General features: G+C 40.6%; 2 protein-coding genes across 3 annotated transcripts in view; both read right to left on the reverse strand.

Moving 5' to 3' along the window:
* Zc3h11a (zinc finger CCCH-type containing 11A) overlaps positions 1–15701 on the reverse strand; it is a 39738-nt gene extending 24037 nt beyond the window's left edge. Inside the window, exons 1-4 of one of the 2 annotated variants that reach the window (XM_021166838.2) lie at positions 15564–15683; positions 9672–9725; positions 8317–8376; positions 1907–2100 (exon numbers count right to left, since the gene is read on the reverse strand). In XM_021166838.2, coding sequence (XP_021022497.1) covers positions 1907–1960 — 54 coding nt within the window. In that variant the 5' untranslated portion in view covers positions 1961–2100; positions 8317–8376; positions 9672–9725; positions 15564–15683. Of the gene's footprint in view, positions 1–1906; positions 2101–8316; positions 8377–9671; positions 9726–15563 lie in introns of both variants that reach the window. The other variant, XM_029474600.1, reaches the window with a different exon arrangement.
* On the reverse strand, positions 8663–15568 carry Zbed6 (zinc finger BED-type containing 6). Its single transcript, XM_021166711.2, has 2 exons — positions 9672–15568; positions 8663–8785 (listed from the first exon to the last, which is right to left on the reverse strand). Exon 1 carries the CDS (start codon positions 13924–13926, stop codon positions 10984–10986), a length of 2943 nt encoding a protein of 980 aa, XP_021022370.1. The 5' UTR covers positions 13927–15568; the 3' UTR covers positions 8663–8785; positions 9672–10983.
* Positions 15702–16603: the final 902 nt, after the last annotated feature.

Genomic DNA, 16603 nt, shown 5'->3' on the forward strand with positions numbered 1-16603 from the left:
AACCTAACAAACACACTAGTAAGCAAAGACCTGCAGGGCAGAAAACAAGATCTAACAGCAGCAGCAATAACAGCCATCTGAAAGCAATACATCTGAACTAGAATAACCGACTGCTTTTCGTTGTTTGTTTGACAGGGTCCCGCACTGGCCTGGAACTCCCCATTCAGATTTAGGCTGACTGACCAGGGCTCAAGGATTGATCTTCCTCTACACCCCCAAAACAACAGCATGCCATCCATCATGCCTGGCTTTTTTAAATGTGGATTCTGGATATCAAACATGCAAATCTCGCTGACTGAGCCATCTCCCCAGCCTTAACCTACTTCTTTGCTGTTGTTTTTTGAGACATGTTCTCACTATGCAGGCTTGGTATGCCTAGAACTCACTATGTAAACCAGGCAGGGTCCTGGACTCAGAGAACACCTGTCCCCGCCTCACCAGTGCTGGGGATGAAAGGCGTGTGCCATCATACCCAGTTCTCCTCAACCTGAGTGACATGACTGACTAAGGAGCTCAAAAAGACAAGGACTCTCAGGAAAGAGAATACCCTCTAAAGCATCTTCAATAGGCTTCAGATCCTGACATCAATATTTTCCAGCTTTTGATAGAAAATAAAAGAGAAGTTGAAAGGCTGCTGCAAGTGATAAAGCATAATTAATATATGACCAATAGTTACTTGGGGGGGGGGGGTCAGAGAGATGGCTCAGCAGTTAAGAGCACTGACGGCTCTTCTAGAAGTCCTGAGTTTAAATCCCAGCAACTACATGATGGCTCACAACCATCTGTAATGCTATCCAATGCTCTCTTCTGGTGTGTCTGAGGACAGCTACAGTGTTCTCATATATAAAAATAAATAAATAAATAAATAAATGAATAAATCTGGGCTGGAGAGATGGCTCAGTGGTTAAAGGCACTGACTCCTCTTCCAGGTCCTGAGTTCAAGTCTCAGCAACCACATAGCCACCTTCTGGTGTGTCTGAAGACAGCTACAGTATACTTGTATAAATAAAAGAAATACATCTTTTTTTTTTTAAAAGTTACTTTTATTATCTGAAACAAATTGCTATTGTACAAACTGCTGATATTAAATGGAAATACTGATATTAAAGTCATGATTGTTTTTAAAATCTTGCTTTTCTTTCTCAGTGTCAGAAGCTGACTCCAGCAACCCTGTGCTTCAAGTGCCTGACAGCTAAGGTATAATACACAACCAGTAGAAAACTTCATGCCCCTCACCCCTGGAATTTCTGGCCTTATAGCCCAGGATGAACTTGCAACCCTCTTATTTCTATTACCATGCTTAGCTAGATCTATCTGTTTAAACACAGTATCACAGTGATTTTAAAACAAGCAACTATAATATACAAATTTACAGGATTAGCCATAAAGAAATAAGAGAAAATGACATGCAGTCCGAAATAGTGCTACCGAAAACTCAAGCAAACAGGACATCCTGACAGAGAAAGCAAAATTCTAAAAGAGCATTAAAAAATCGCATTCTTACTAGCAGAAAACGTGAAGAGTTCAAATTTAAACAAATACAGCTCCCCCAAGTATTATGCAACCCACCCACTCAGCTAAACAAAGCTTAAAAAAAAAAAAGTCCAAGCTGCTGAGCCGTAGAGGCCCACGTCTCCCCAGGCACTGGGACAAGACTGATTATGGTAGAATGGTGACTATACAACATGGGCATTTTGGGGTTTTGTGGCACATGGGAAAGTTATAATTATATAAATGAAGAAGGAAAAAAAAATGAGTGATGTGTTTTTAACACATGATTCTTTACTAAAAACTGGTGGCAGGTGATATAACAGCTGAACAAGACAACATACAAACAGTTTAGAATGCAGGGAAATCTTAGCTAATGTTATTTAAGAAACCACAGATTTAGAGATGCCAGTCTTACTTTGGCGCATGTAGAATAGAAATAAAAATAGCAGTCTTCTCCCTGATTAGGCATACTGGGTAAATTCTCAGGCCAAAAGCGGCTTCCTGGAACAAGCCACTGCTTCCGAGGTGAGACCAGCTCCGAGGACTCTTGAAATGGACTTACTCTTCCAATGACCACTCAGCCACAGAAATCGTCTTTAAAATGTAACCCTGAAAGGGGAGACAGTGAATTAGAGTACTCCAGTTAAGTTCTCCTAACCTTTCCCCCAATGCTTAATGATATCACTGTTAAATTAGATTTGAATTGTGTTAGCACGCACTTACCACACAGAGCATTATAAACAAGCTACTTGTGAGTACTGTGATGCTCCCAGATGCAATATAAAATTTTTGCTAAGGACAGCCATGCCCTATTCTTTTCGATGTTCTATGGTGCTTGTTTCATGTTTCAGTATAAAATCAAAGTATATATTGCTAAACATGTGAGCTGCATTTTAGAATAGAACACAGATTACTTGTAAAATACTTAGCAATGTTATTTTCACCTAAATGAAAAACTCAAATATCTTCATAAGCATGTTATATCAGAAGTATATAATTATCCCTGAATGGAAGAAACCTATTTAAATAGAGTAGTTACTGAAACAATTATCTTTGAGGAGATCTGTGGGTTAGGTTAGCTACTAAGATAGCAAAGGAGCAAAGAAGTCTCCCAGGGCAGACCCAGAGAATTTACAGTGGCAACTCAACTAACATTCTAATCCTCGCACCTACCATTCTCCGAACCCACACAAAATATGCAAGAAAGCTGCTACAAAAGCAAACCCCCTGGAAGAGCACATGCGAATGTGCAAGGGGAGCGCTAAGATTCTAAGAATGCCAGCTAAACCCTGGCTTACCACGTTAAGTCCAAAGCCAATCTTATCTTCCATTAAAGTAATTCTAATCCAAGAATTGTTCATCAAGATGAAAGCTAGCCTTCAAGCCAGTGATCTAAGTTAGCAACAAGAGTCTTCAACTAACCATGTCACAAAATCTTCAAAATGTATATACCCATTATCAAATGATTTCACTCTACAATTTAAGGTTAAAGACAGTAAACACTCAAGTAACAGCAAAAAACAAAGAAATAACACCCAGAAACCTTCAAGTTCAAAACCTGAGACTCTGTAGTATGTCCACACATAGCTATAAAACATACTTTAGTGCTCACAGGGAAAAGATGCTGAAAGCACAGACACCTACATTTGTGAACTAATTTTGAAATGCTCAGAGGAAAAAAAGCATCGATGAAACTGCTGCTAGAATTAATTACACTAAAGGTGCTTCTGTAAGAATCCAAGCAAGGGGCTGGAGAGACGGCCCGGAGGCTTAAGAGCACTAGCTATTCTTCCAGAAGACCTGAGTTCAATTCCCAGCAACCACATGGTGGCTCACAACCACCTATAAAGGGATCTGATACTCTCTTCTGGTCTACCTATAGATGTGTAAGTAGCAGAGCACTCGTACATTAAAAAAAAAAAAAAAGAATCAAAGCATATGCCCAAGACTGTCAACACAGAACAAGCCTCTTCTGGAGGACCTGGGTTCAATTCCCAGCACCCTGCAGCAGCTCACAGCCATCACTAACTCCACAGCCATCAGACATGTGATAGATGACATGCAGGCAAAACACCTCCCTTGAAAAATCAATCAATCAATCAATCAATCAACTAAAAGATAAATCAACATGAGACAAAAGGATGTATTATGTGAAAATAATTTCAGAGAATTCGATTCCCAGAACTGGAACCCGTGTAAAGTAGGAGTGGCAGGGGCAGACACAGAGCTGCCTGCCTTTAGAGACACTGGGGAAGTGCTTGACTCAGTGACAGACTACTAACAAAATGAAGCTCAGACTTCTCAGCTACAAATCCAGCTACCAGGCAATGGATCTTAAAGGAGACTAACCAGAGAGTCAGCCTTTTAAAACATTTCATGAAAATCTCAGGATGTAAAAGTCTTAAAAAAAAAAAATATATATATATATATGTGTATATATATATATATATATATATATATATAGTGTGTGTGTATATATATATTTATTTGTATATTTGTATATTATATATACACATGTATATATGTATGTGTATATATAATATATATATATATAATCCCAAAAGGTATACCATCAATGTACTCAATGGATTCTTTAAAAATACACTATTGAAGCAAATATTCTAATAAGAAAAAAATTAGTAAAAGTAGAAAAAGAATAAAACCAACTCACATATAAAACATTGATGTTTCAAACATTTATGCTGTTGTTTGAGGTAAGATCTTTTTGTTTGTTTGTTTGTTTTCTTGGTTTTTCGAGACAGGGTTTCTCTGTGTAGCCCTGGCTGTCCTGGAACTCTGTAGACCAGGCTGGCCTTGAACTCAGAAATTCGCCTGCCTCTGCCTCTCAAATGCTGGGATTAAAGGCGTGCGTGCACCACCACTGCCCAGCTAGGTAAGGTCTTAATACAGTTTTGCAGGCTGACTAAACCTGCTATTCTCCTGACTTTGCTTCCCAATTGCTGGGATCACAAGACATACTCAACTCAAAAAAATTTTGCAAAAAATTATGATAGAGTGAAAATATTCTAAGTATTAGCTATTATGTATTTTATTATACAGTAAAAAGAGTAACACGGAATGACCTAAAAGGCTTATTTCAGAACCAAGAGTGGCTTAATATTAGGAAACACATTACATTAACAAAAACCAAAAGTAGTCAGGTGGTACACACCTTTAATCCCAGAACTCAGGAGGCCCAGGCAGGTAAGGATCTCTGAGTTCGAGGCCAGCCAGGTCTTCAGTGAGTTCCAGAACAGCCAGAGCTACACAGAGAGACCCTGTCTTAGTTAGGGGTTTACTGCTGGGAACAGACAAACTATGACCAAGGCAACTCTTAATTGGGGCTGCTTATAGGTTCAGAGGTTCAGACCATTATCATCAAGGGTGAAGTATGGCAGCATCTAGACAGGCACGGTACAGGCAGAGCTGAGAGTTCTACACCTTCATCTGAAGGCTGCTAGCGGAAGACAGACTTCCAGGAAGCTAGGATGTAGATCTTAAAGCCCATGCCTTCTGAGACATACCTACTCTAACAAGGCCAAACCTCCAAATAAATAGTGCCACGCCCTGGGCCAAGCATATTTAAACCACAACAACTCTGTCTCAAAACAACAACAAAAATAACCTTTGGTCATCTTTGTGTAAGACTTCAAAACAGAAAGCTTATGATGACATCAAAAAGAGAAGTGTAATGGCTAAATAAACGAATCAAAATACAAAACATTTTGAATTGGGGCCAGGGAGAAGCTAGAAGACAGGTGAGTGGGTAACTCACTCACAAAAGCATGAAGACCTAAATTCAGATTCCCAGAAGCCAGTAAAGCCAGTCAGTCCCAGAAACCTCTAATTCAAGGACTCCTATTAAAGGTAGGAGGCAGAGACAAGAGAATCCCAGGAATCTCTTCTGGCATACAGAGGTGAACAGGCCCAATCTGAAACAAGATGGGAAGCCAAGACCAGCATCCAAGGTTCTCCTCTGACCTCTGCACAGATTCAAGAGTATATACAGATGTGCACATGGTACATACACACACATACAACACAAAGAAACCTTGGGGGGTTAAAAAGTCAAGTACGGCCGGGCAGTGGTGGTGCACACCTTTAATCCCAGCACTTGGGAGGCAGAGGCAGGCGAATTTCTGAGTTCGAGGCCAGCCTGGTCTACAGAGTAAGTTCCAGGACAGCCAGAGCTACACAGAGAAACCCTGTCTCAAAAAAACCAATGGGGGCTGGAGAGATGGCTCAGTGGTTAAGAGCACTGACTGTTCTTCTGAAGGTCCTGAGTTCAAATCCCAGCAACCACATGGTGGCTCACAACCATCTGTAATGAGATCTGATACCCTCTTCTGGTGTGTCTGAAGATAGCTACAGTGTGCTTATAATAGTAAATAAATCTTTAAAAAAAAAAAAAAAAAGTCAAGTATGGTATAATACATGCCTGTAAGGCCAGTACTGGGAGGTGGAGGCAAAAGACAGGTCATCCTCAGCTATATACTGAGTTGAGGCCAACTCTGGCTACAAGAGACTCCCTGTTTCAATAAAGACAAAACAAAGCCACACACTGCAAGCCAAACAATCCACCTACTAGTAAATTACCTCCACCTCTCCCTTTGTTTTTGAGATAGGGGCTAAGAGTTCATTTACTTCTGGTTGATCAAGGATCACTGCTATGGGACCCATGCTTGGTTTACGCAGTTACAGGAGCCAAGCCATGACTTTATACATATTAGGCAGGCATTCTCCAAGTTAGCTACTACACACACACACACACACACACACACACACACACTCACACACACACACTCACACTCACAAGCACGCACATGCACTCGCACTCCACAGTATATTAGCTTGCTCAAAACAAAGGAATACTCACTCTCCACATTGCTCGGCTCCATTCCAATGTTCTAGTACATAGAGGAGTCTGAGGAGCACAAATACAAGACAGGACAAACTCTAAACCAATCCATGGTATGAGGGTGCAAACCTTTAATCTCAGCACTCAGGAAGCAGAGGCAAGTGGATCTGTGAGTTGAGGCCAGTCTAGTCTCTAAAACGAGTTCCAAGACAACCAGGGCTACACAGGCTACACAGAAAAACAATTTCAGGGGAGTGGGGAGAACCAAACCAAAAACAATCCAGTGTCTATAAATTATATACTTGCAAACTAGCAAATCTAACAACTAACTAGGAAGTACTGAAATAGGAGGACCATAAATAAGGAAGATAACCCTAAAACTGTACAATTGTCCCATTCAGATAACAATTCTGAGTGAGGCTGTAAAAGATGAAGAAAATGAAGGATGCAAAAGCCATATTAAATACAAAACCAGAAGCTGAGCAGTGACCAGGAACAGAAGACCTATATCATTCATAACTGGGACAATAAAGGATTAAGGAAATTAATTCGCCACCCAAATAATAAACACCTTGAATTCAATTCAGAATACCAAAGGAAGTTTCTCCCTACAATTTCAATCTGTAAAATCATTATCAATAGTTGAGAAAAATAAAGGCAATTGAAAAGAGAATAGAAGAATTGGGGAGATGGCTTGGGTGCGGCCCGAGTTTGGATCCCCAGAACACACATAAAATGCTGCGTGGGAAAGGCAGTCTATCTAACAAGTCTATCCCTGAAAAGTGTTAACAAGGAGCACCAGAGATGAGCTATCTATCCAAACTGTCTCTCCACACAACCAGTGAGATCTAGACCAGTAAAATCAACATAATCTTCGGGCCTCCACATATGCCCCATATATATGCAAACATGCATACACACACACAAACTGAAAGAAAAAAGGAATGGAAGAGTTTTTTTGTTCTACCTGATTATATCATAAGTATAAAATGGTTAAACACAGAATATAAGCAACTACACAAATCAGCAATGCAAAAAGGCAGTAAATTTGGTTGTAAGAAAGTTTGAAATTAACAATAAAGTCAGTCACTTGAGAAGAAGTCTCCTTAATGTGCCAGGGTAATAGAAGTGTCAGATCCTTAGAGCACTAGAGGAAAGCACATTCCAAGCCCACAACTGCAGTCAGCAAAAAGATAAGCCCCATCTGATGAGATCTTCCCTATGTGTCGAGTGGCTATGCCATGTGACTGTAATCCTTAAACAGCATCTGAATATACAGCATATAAGTATATGAATATACAGTATATGGAAATCTTGGTTTTTTAATATGCTGAGTAAAAACACTGTTCCTATAATACAAAAGTTAAAAACCATTAACAAAATAAGGAGAAAACATTGATATAGAATGATCTATCAACAAAATGGCCAAAGAGTTGCTACCTTTACTAAAAGCAGTACAATCGAGCGGTTCCATACAGAAGGAAGGCCTCAGGTGTTCAGTAAATTGTTAGACGTTCTTCTGAGGAAGGTGTAACTATTCTGTGAATAAACTGGTTCTAAGATCACACAGATGTGTGCATCCAACTTACTGGATGCAGGGCTTCTGTTAATGATATCAAACCCCTCAATGTCTCCCAATGGGTGATACATTACATTATGGCATGTCCACATCGTGAAATACATACTACATAAAACAAAATAAATACATACTACAAAAACAAAATAAAGCCACTTATCTAGACTCAGTAACAATTAATGTTTTTTTTTTTCTCCAAGGAATCAGAATTATAGAATGTCACCTTAGCTCCAGGAAGAAAGGTTAGTTTCTATCCCCCCCCCCCCAAATTAAAAGCTTATTTAAAAAATTACAAGAGATAAAGTGTGGACAATGGCTTTGGAGCATCGCTAGTGCAGCATGCCTTAAATTACAGTGTACTGCTTTCATGATAAAGCCCATCCCCACTTACATTAGCTGGTTGCTCTCAACAGGAACATCTGTGTCTTCACTCAGTTCCAAGCTATTACGCCTGTAGGTCGAACCAACACTCAATCCATGAATTAATAATAATGAGGTAGAAAGAATTTTCTTCCTCACATTGCCAAGGAAACCTCTCAGCCACAATTGAAACACAGGATGTGTTTTTAAAACATCTTTAAAACATCTCCCAACTCCTGGAAGATTAAGTCCATTTGCATAACCTCTGTCAGACTGGAGACAGCTAGCATTAGTTATCTCCTCAAAAAAACAAAAAAAAAACCAAAAAAAGTTCATTTAAAGATGAACTTAAAATTCAAAGAATTAAAAAAAAAATCCATCTTCCATAGCTGAGCAATATAATTTAAAAATAAAAAGATGAAAAAAAGAAAAAAGAAAAAAAGTAAAAACACCACCAAAATTCAATAAGATCCAATTTCTGGTCTTCAAGATTTCTTCACCTATTAAGAAAAAAAACAGAAACCTTCCCCCATCTTTATTATCTGTATAATAAAAGCATACTGTATGTAAAAATATAAAGTGTTTTATGTATATAATATCCATATAATATATACTAACAGGCTTATACACACACAAATGTATAGAAATAAAACATTTGGGTAACTATTCTTTTAAAATATAATATAAAAGCCTTTATATTTGGGTTCAATATAAAAATAGTGAACTTACTCTTATACCAAAGTACCATGAAGTTAATGCTACTAAATTTTACCCAGTCACAAAATCAAGATGAAATCCATATAGATGGATGTATTGATAGATACATATATTTGTCAATGTATATGGTATGTTTAACAATCATCGTCAGGGAGTGTTTAACCAAAAAAGGTACAAGTGTATAGTTACAGAGTAACTACAGAGTGGGGCAGCGAGCTGAAGAAGGCAGAGCAGCATTACAGCCATTCTGAACCAGCTCGGGCGGGCGGGCGGGCGGGCGAAGCACAGAGATGCTTGCGATGCTTATTCTTCTTCCTTTATATCAACACAAGCATCACTGGCATGGCATTCAATGCTGGCCCTGCAAAGGCTTCCTGATAATTGATGATTAGAGCTAAAGACTTCACTCCAGTTGGTAAAAGGGTAAATTTGGGGGAGATAAAATTTCACTTCACAATGAATGGTGCATTTACCATTTAAGAATTTAAAATTAAAAAAAAAAAAAGTTATTTTAATACACAGAAATGAGTTTCAAAACAGCCCAGTAACAAAGCCACTTTGCTTCTTATGTAATAAACACTACATACTTTCTAGGCTAAATCTTGCCAAATACTATCCAAGACAAAACTAAAATCAAGACTTAAAAAAAAGTGGACACCTTTTACTCACACTTAATACTAGTCAATTTTCCAGGAATTTTTTGGGCAGGGAATATCCCCAAATCTAAAATGAAAAAAAGGAAAAATTGGGATCTTACATTAGTTATTCAATCTGAAACATCTAATAGACTTAATAAAAGTCATCACTTTGTGGCCTCCCACTCAGTCACAGAAACAGACTCTCCGAGTGGAAAGGCACCTGTGGGGCCACTGAGACAGTTCACTCATTTCAGCAATGATGCCTAACACAGTAAAGTTTCAACTGCTTATCTCAGTTAAAAATACAGTTCCAAACTGCAGTTAGGAACATCATGCTATGGACCAGAAGCACCCTTGAAAAAAAATGAACAAGCTATAGAAATATTCTCTGGGAAACTCATATGGGGTCTGCCACGTTCATGAGGCTTGCATGTTTTTTGATTTTACAAACATCTAATGTTTTTTACTAATGGGTTATTTTAAAGGCACCTATATAATCCCTGTTTTTGGTACTATATTATAAAAAGCAAATCAAAGACCAAAAGTCATTTTCTAATTGTTTTGTAATGTTCCCTTTTATATAGACCCAATCCTAAATATAAAAGACAATTCTATCATACCCAGTAACCTGACATTATAAACTGACCAGTGTGAGGCAATTATAATTTCTAAAAATGAAACAATTTTGTGGGTTTTCATTCTGTCAGGCTGTGTCAGGGGTTTTAAAGAAATTAAAAAACAGGGAAGGGAAAGACTATGTTAATGCAGTCACTAACACATTCTAAACACCTTTGTGCTCATAGAAGTCCTGAATCACTGTATTTATATAAATAATAACTGAGTAACCCAATCTTCCACAGTGGAAGAAGTTTTTACTCTAATCAATGGCTAGCTCAATCTACCAACCAGAAATACCCAAGTCCTTCAACGCTTCACTGTATTTTCTCGTTAACACTACCCTCTCTCTCGAGTGATACAAGTGACACTTTGATAGATGTTAGTTATACTGAGTTACAACTGTGAAATTTTCAAAGTTAACCTTCATTTTGTCATCATTACACTGCCTCTGTGGGGTTTTCAGCCTTTCTGTAATTTCGATTTCCTCAGGTTTTTCATTTTTGTAAGGCAGGATCTTAACAGGTTGCCTGGGCTGGTCTCAAACTCATGTGTTAAAGTCATAACCCAGCCTCAGTGTCTCAAATAGCCAGGACTACAGGCACTGTGAACACACCCAGCCATTTTTTTTAAAGGATAAATAGTACGACTACATATAGTAACAACAGCAATAAGATATAGTAATAAAGCGAAAGCTGCCCATTTTAAGGAGGAAACGGAAAAGGAAATTAAGGTAGTATTTCTTTTTCATTGTTCTGAACAGCCTTATTTTCAGGGTCCCAGCTCAGAATCAATGTAGAATAGTCATAGTTAACATTCTCCAAGTTCATTTTCAGAAATATGAGCTGTTCTATATTATCAAAGTCCATGTTCATGATCTGCTTTGGATGAAAGTGGCTATTTGTGGTAAACATGCATTCAGATTGCCAACTACACATGGGGCAACTCAGATACTGAATGGCAACTTGGGTCAAAGCTGGCCATATGCTCACCTTCCTCTGCCAGTAAACCAAAGGGTCATCACCTCCTGAGAGCTCTGAATACTTCTCTTTGAAGTACTCATCCACTACTGCTACCGCAGAGGGGAGCAAGAAGCTTTTGCTCCCAACAGCAGCACTGCCTGTGGCTGAGCTATCCATAGAACCTGCACTGGAGGTGCCTTCTTTTATAGAAGTAAACGAATCAGTTCCTAACCTAACTAAAGGGCCAGATGTTTCAGAACTTGAAATCTGGCAGGCCCCGGGCGAAGATTCCATATAATTACAAACCTCTTCTGCAAGGATCTGTTTGTAAGTTTCTAAATCAGCACCTTGAGGAAAAAAGTCCTCCAAACTGTTCTTAAAACAAGGATCTAACAAAGTAGCCAAGATACAATGCTTGGATTTGAGCATGGCACTTAGTAAGGCATCACTTTCAAGTTTCAAAGATAAACTGTCCACCAGATTGAGGGCCTGAGTAATACCTCTGACCTGAAAATCTTCTCTGAGTCTCTGCAGGGAAAAGAGGAGATGGTGGATTAGGGGTAGCACCTGATTCAATCCTGTTGTCTTCACACTCACTCTCTGAGTGGCCTCCTCAAATGGCTTAAGAATATCACAAACGTATGTCATTAGAGTCCACTGAAGGGAGGTAAGTACAACTCCACTGGCTCGGCCCAGACTATGGTGAACAGAGTAGCAATGTTCTAAAAGCCATTTTAACATGTAAAAGGTAGAAATCCAGTGGCCAGTTTCATCCTGCTTCAGATTCTTCCATGGAAGCTGGTGATCATTTTGGAATTCTTGTAGTATCTGGCGGGCTTTGACAGAATGGCTAAAATGATGGCAGGTTTTCCTAGCAGCCACTAACATATTCTCAATACTTTTGTGCTCACAGAAAAAGTCCTGAATCACTATATTTAGACAATGCAGGAAGCATGGCACATGGGTAAAGCCACCACCTTTGATTGCATGTACCACATTAGAAGAATTGTCAGAAACAATGAAGCTAGGGATAAGGAAATTAGGAGAAAGCCACAGACCAATCTGGTCATTTAATTCTTGCAAAATGTTAGTTATCAAACAGTCTTTGGCTAAACCTGTAACACAAAGTACTGCCCACTTTCTAAAATTGGGAGTCCCACCATTACTGGGAGAAGATGCAGTTTCCAAAGAGACCCAGTGTACAGTCACAATGAAATAGTCAGTGGAAGGGTCATGAGTCCATATGTCAGCAGTCAGGTGGATCTTTTGGCTTTGAACATTCTCTAAAGTTAAGAAAATTTTTTCTCTAACAGAATCATATAACTGAGGTACAGCTTTGGTGAAAAAGTAAGTCTCTGATGGCAATCTATAGTCAGGAGCGACAATCTGTAGAAACCTTTGAAACGCTGGGGTTGAGAAATAGTTGTACGGATGCAGATCCTCCACAATCATCTGAATAACTGCCTGACTTATTTGATTTGCGGCTGCATTTTCACAATGTGTCGTCGTTTCTCTCTCTTGTGTGTGCACCAGATTATCTTGCTCTGCAACAGGAATAGGACTCTCAGATCTATTTTCAACCTCTAAACAAGGGGGTTCATCTGTATCAGAGTCACTGAGGTCCTCAGCTGTTAAATCTTGGCTGCCTGATGACTTCTCTCCAGGCATAGTATCATTCAGGAGATCACTGTTCTCTGTTTCAGTCTCATCTAAGCCGTTCCCAATAGCACCACTATCTTTGTTGGCAACAGCCCAATGGATGGGATGCGTGGCCTGAAGATGTCGTTGAAGTGTTGAAGTTCCTAAGTGGGAACCTGGCCTACCCCGGCTCACACTTCTTTTACATATGTTACACACAGCTCTTGAGATGTGCTGAGGGTCAGTATAAAAAAAATTCCAAACTGCAGATGTCTTGGCTCTCGTTCCTGGAATTAAGGCATGCTTGACAATGTTGCTTTTGATGAGAAAGCGCCCTCTTTTTGCCCTCAGGGCATCAGATGCTGATTTATCACGTTTCTTACCCATTCTGTTTTCATCTACAGAATCAGTAGGAATATACTCAAAGCTCCCATTGCTTCCAGGAGAAGAAGGAGACAACGATAAATCCAAGGTAAAGTCCTCCTCCCCATTAGTGACTCCAAACTTATTGGCCCTGGTCCAGTGAGGAGAATGCCTTGCCTGAAGATGTCTTTGAAGAGTAGATGTACCAAGATGGCTGCCTGGCTTACCCCTGCTGACACTTTTTTCACACAGGTTACAAATTGCTCTCCAGGTGTATTGGGGGTCAACATGAAAGAAGTGCCACACAATGGAGGTTTTGGCTCTGGTACTAGGCAGATAGATTTGCTTTTCTATATTGCCCTCAAAAAGACTTTCTTCATCGTGCTCAGGGGCACTGGAAGCTAACGAAGCAGGGGCATCAGCAACAGGTCTCCCAGACCCCAAATCCTTACTAAACTTTTTGGCAAGAATCAATTTTTTTCGGCGTCTTTTCCCCTTAATTCGCAAACCCTTCTTTCTTTTCTTTTTAGCAGGCAATTTCGTCTCTTTATTCGCTCCTTCTGCCACCATCTTTCCCTCTACCACATCGTCTTCGTCTGTATTTGAATTAATGGAAACGCACCCCAGAATCCCAGCATCACCAAAAGTACGGCATCTTCTGCCAGGAGAGATTGAGGAAACTGGTACACTTAGAGTACATACACTCATTCTCTTTATGTCTCCACAATGCGGACCAGAACCTCTCGGTGGGTTTATTACTCTGGCAGAAATACAGCTGACCCTCTCCACTTGTATTACCTTTCCTCCAGTTTCTATGGGGAGTCAAATTCCCTTTCAACTGATGACTTCCAAGCCAGGTTATTTTTGGAGGAAAAATGACAGCAATGGAGAACATTCCCAAACTCTGTCTTGCAGGGCTTTAGGAGTTCTCATAACTTCCGAATTCAAATCGTCCAGTGTCCTTATGTTATAGAAAAGAGAACCGAGGCCCATTTTCCCACCGTCATGGGATCTGGAGCAGCTAAAGGTTACGTCTTCCAAATCGCAGGTTCACGTTCTTGCTGCCGAATCAAGAACTTCATCTGCTGGAAATGCCTTCAGTTCTTAAAATATGTACTTTTAGTGAATCCACACAACAACACTGGCTTTCCCTTAACTTCGGGAATATTTTCAGGAAATTTCACTTAAACTTAGTGCACCACTCAACAGTCATCATTTAAGACTGACTTGCCAATACAACCTAAAAAGTCAATTCTGGCCAGCTAAATCAGATTCCACATACTAGGCAATAACAGTAAACGCTAGCTGTGCCCTTTCTGTTCTGATATTTTGAAAAATGTAGATGGCTGAAGAAAAATTAACTGAAAATAAAATTTCAAAACAAGGTAACAAGCTACATTCTTCATTTACGGTTTCTATCAAGAGTTCATATTTTTAGACTGAAGCAACATTACATACAACCTGTAAATAACTCATAAATTGACATTCTATGAGCAGCCAAACTAAAATAAGCTTTAAACCACTTCCATTCCTTTTCCGTGGGCCCCCTCCCCTCCCCTCAATACCAACACGTTTACCCTACGAAAGCATGGCTACCACTAGCTGCACAGCCGCCTTCTCTGGGTTCAGAACCAAAACCTGGTAGATGTCAACAAAACGAGCCTTCCCCATGGGGATCCGCACCGATTATGGGCGTCTAAGGGGTGTTCTTCGTACGATCTCACCAATCCTACAAGAACGAAGAGTCCCTGTAGCTCTTGACTTCGTGGATGAAGGCTTGGGCGGGAGAGTAATCAGGGTAGGGAATGGGAATAGGATACCAGAATTCGACTCTGTATGTGGAATATTAGAAAACCTCCAAAGTAGTGGGACCCTAGAGAGGAAGGCCAGGAGGTAAAGTCGGGTCCAGGCACTTGATCTGATCTCGGGAGGGAGGGCCAGCTAACTAAAGAAACTGATTCCGGGGAAGAGAGCAACCTAGTGTCAGTTCCCCCTCCGGGGGTCCGAAACAGTCGCTTTTCCGGGGCTACCCGGGAATCCCGGTTCGGGAACACCGGATGTGGGGGGAGGGGGAAGAGGTTGGTAAGTAAGGGAGCAGGCGCCGTGGGGGTGGGGCGGAGCGGGTGGGGGCAGGGAGGGTGGGAAAGTGAGCTGAAGTCTGCCTAGGAGCCCAGCAGGCCAGGGCCGCCGGCGTGAGTCCGGGTAGCTGCCGTGCTGATGGGCCCGGTTCAGACTTCCCGGGCTAGGCCGAAAGTCGGGCGAGGGGAGGCCGCTGCCACTCCCCTCGCCCTCTTCTCCCTCCCAGGCCCCAAGTCACCCGGGAATCAAAAAATGGGTCTAGTTACCAGAGAACAGAAACTTTACCGAACCGATGACAATGTCTCCGACTACCGCGTGCTGCCACGTCTTTCTCTTTTCTTAGCTGCGGTCGCCCGCCGTCCTCACAGCAGCCGAACAAGCAGAAACCCAGGACTGCCAGCGTCAAAGATGGCGCCTGGCTACAGGCTCGCCTTTAAGGCTGGGCCAGTGAAAGTGCCAGCACGACGCAAAGCGCAGGCATTCTGGGAGTTGTAGTTTCCTCTATGAGGCCAGCTTCAAAATGGCTTCTTGGGTCATAGGGTCACGTGTCACGGAGGCACGGGGACCGGAATTTCTTTCTGTGGACCCGGATGCCTCTCAGAAAATTATTCTTTACGAAAGTTTTGTTTTGTTGTAAAATCAAGGAGAGAAGCAAGAAACCTGTCTACCAGATACCAAACATTCAATTTATGTTAACCAGAGTTTGTGTAATGAGCCTTCCAAACCTGATAGACATTTAGTTAAAAATTAGCACCGAACTAACTGACCTGTTGTGGCAGTGGCACATGCATTTTATCCCAGCACTTAAGAAGCAGAGGCGAGCAAGTCTCTGTGAGTTTGAGAACACCCAGGTCTATATAGTGAGTTTCAAAACAGCCAGGACTATTTAGAGAGTCCTGTATCACAAAACAAAACAAAAACAATCAAATAAAAAAACTACTTTTCTCTTGCAAAGTTGAAGGACTTTCATAGCAGAATTTCTGCTCTGGATGCTTTCCTTTACTTAATCACATTTACCTATTTGTTTGCTTTGGCTTTTGAGACAGACATACTATGAACCCCTAACCTGGAACTTGCTCTGTAGACCAGGCTAGCCTCCAATCTTTAGCAATTCTTCCTCTCCTTGAGTGCTAGTGCCACAGGCATCTGCCACCATGCCTGGCTAGTTTTGCCATCTTTCTTTCTTTCTTTCTCTTTCTTTCTTTTCTTTTCTTTTCTTTTCTTTTCTTTCTTTTTTTAAGATTTATTTATTTTATATGAGTACACTGTAGCTGTCTTCAGACACATCAGAAGAGGGCATCAGATC

This window comes from Mus caroli, chromosome 1 (assembly GCF_900094665.2).
Source record: "Mus caroli chromosome 1, CAROLI_EIJ_v1.1, whole genome shotgun sequence".
Classification (NCBI taxonomy): domain Eukaryota; kingdom Metazoa; phylum Chordata; class Mammalia; order Rodentia; family Muridae; genus Mus; species Mus caroli.

Bases quoted from the DNA above. Each gene is read 5' to 3' on its own strand.
- Zbed6 (XM_021166711.2), bottom strand. From the start codon at position 13,926: ATGAGTGTATGTACTCTAAGTGTACCAGTTTCCTCAATCTCTCCTGGC.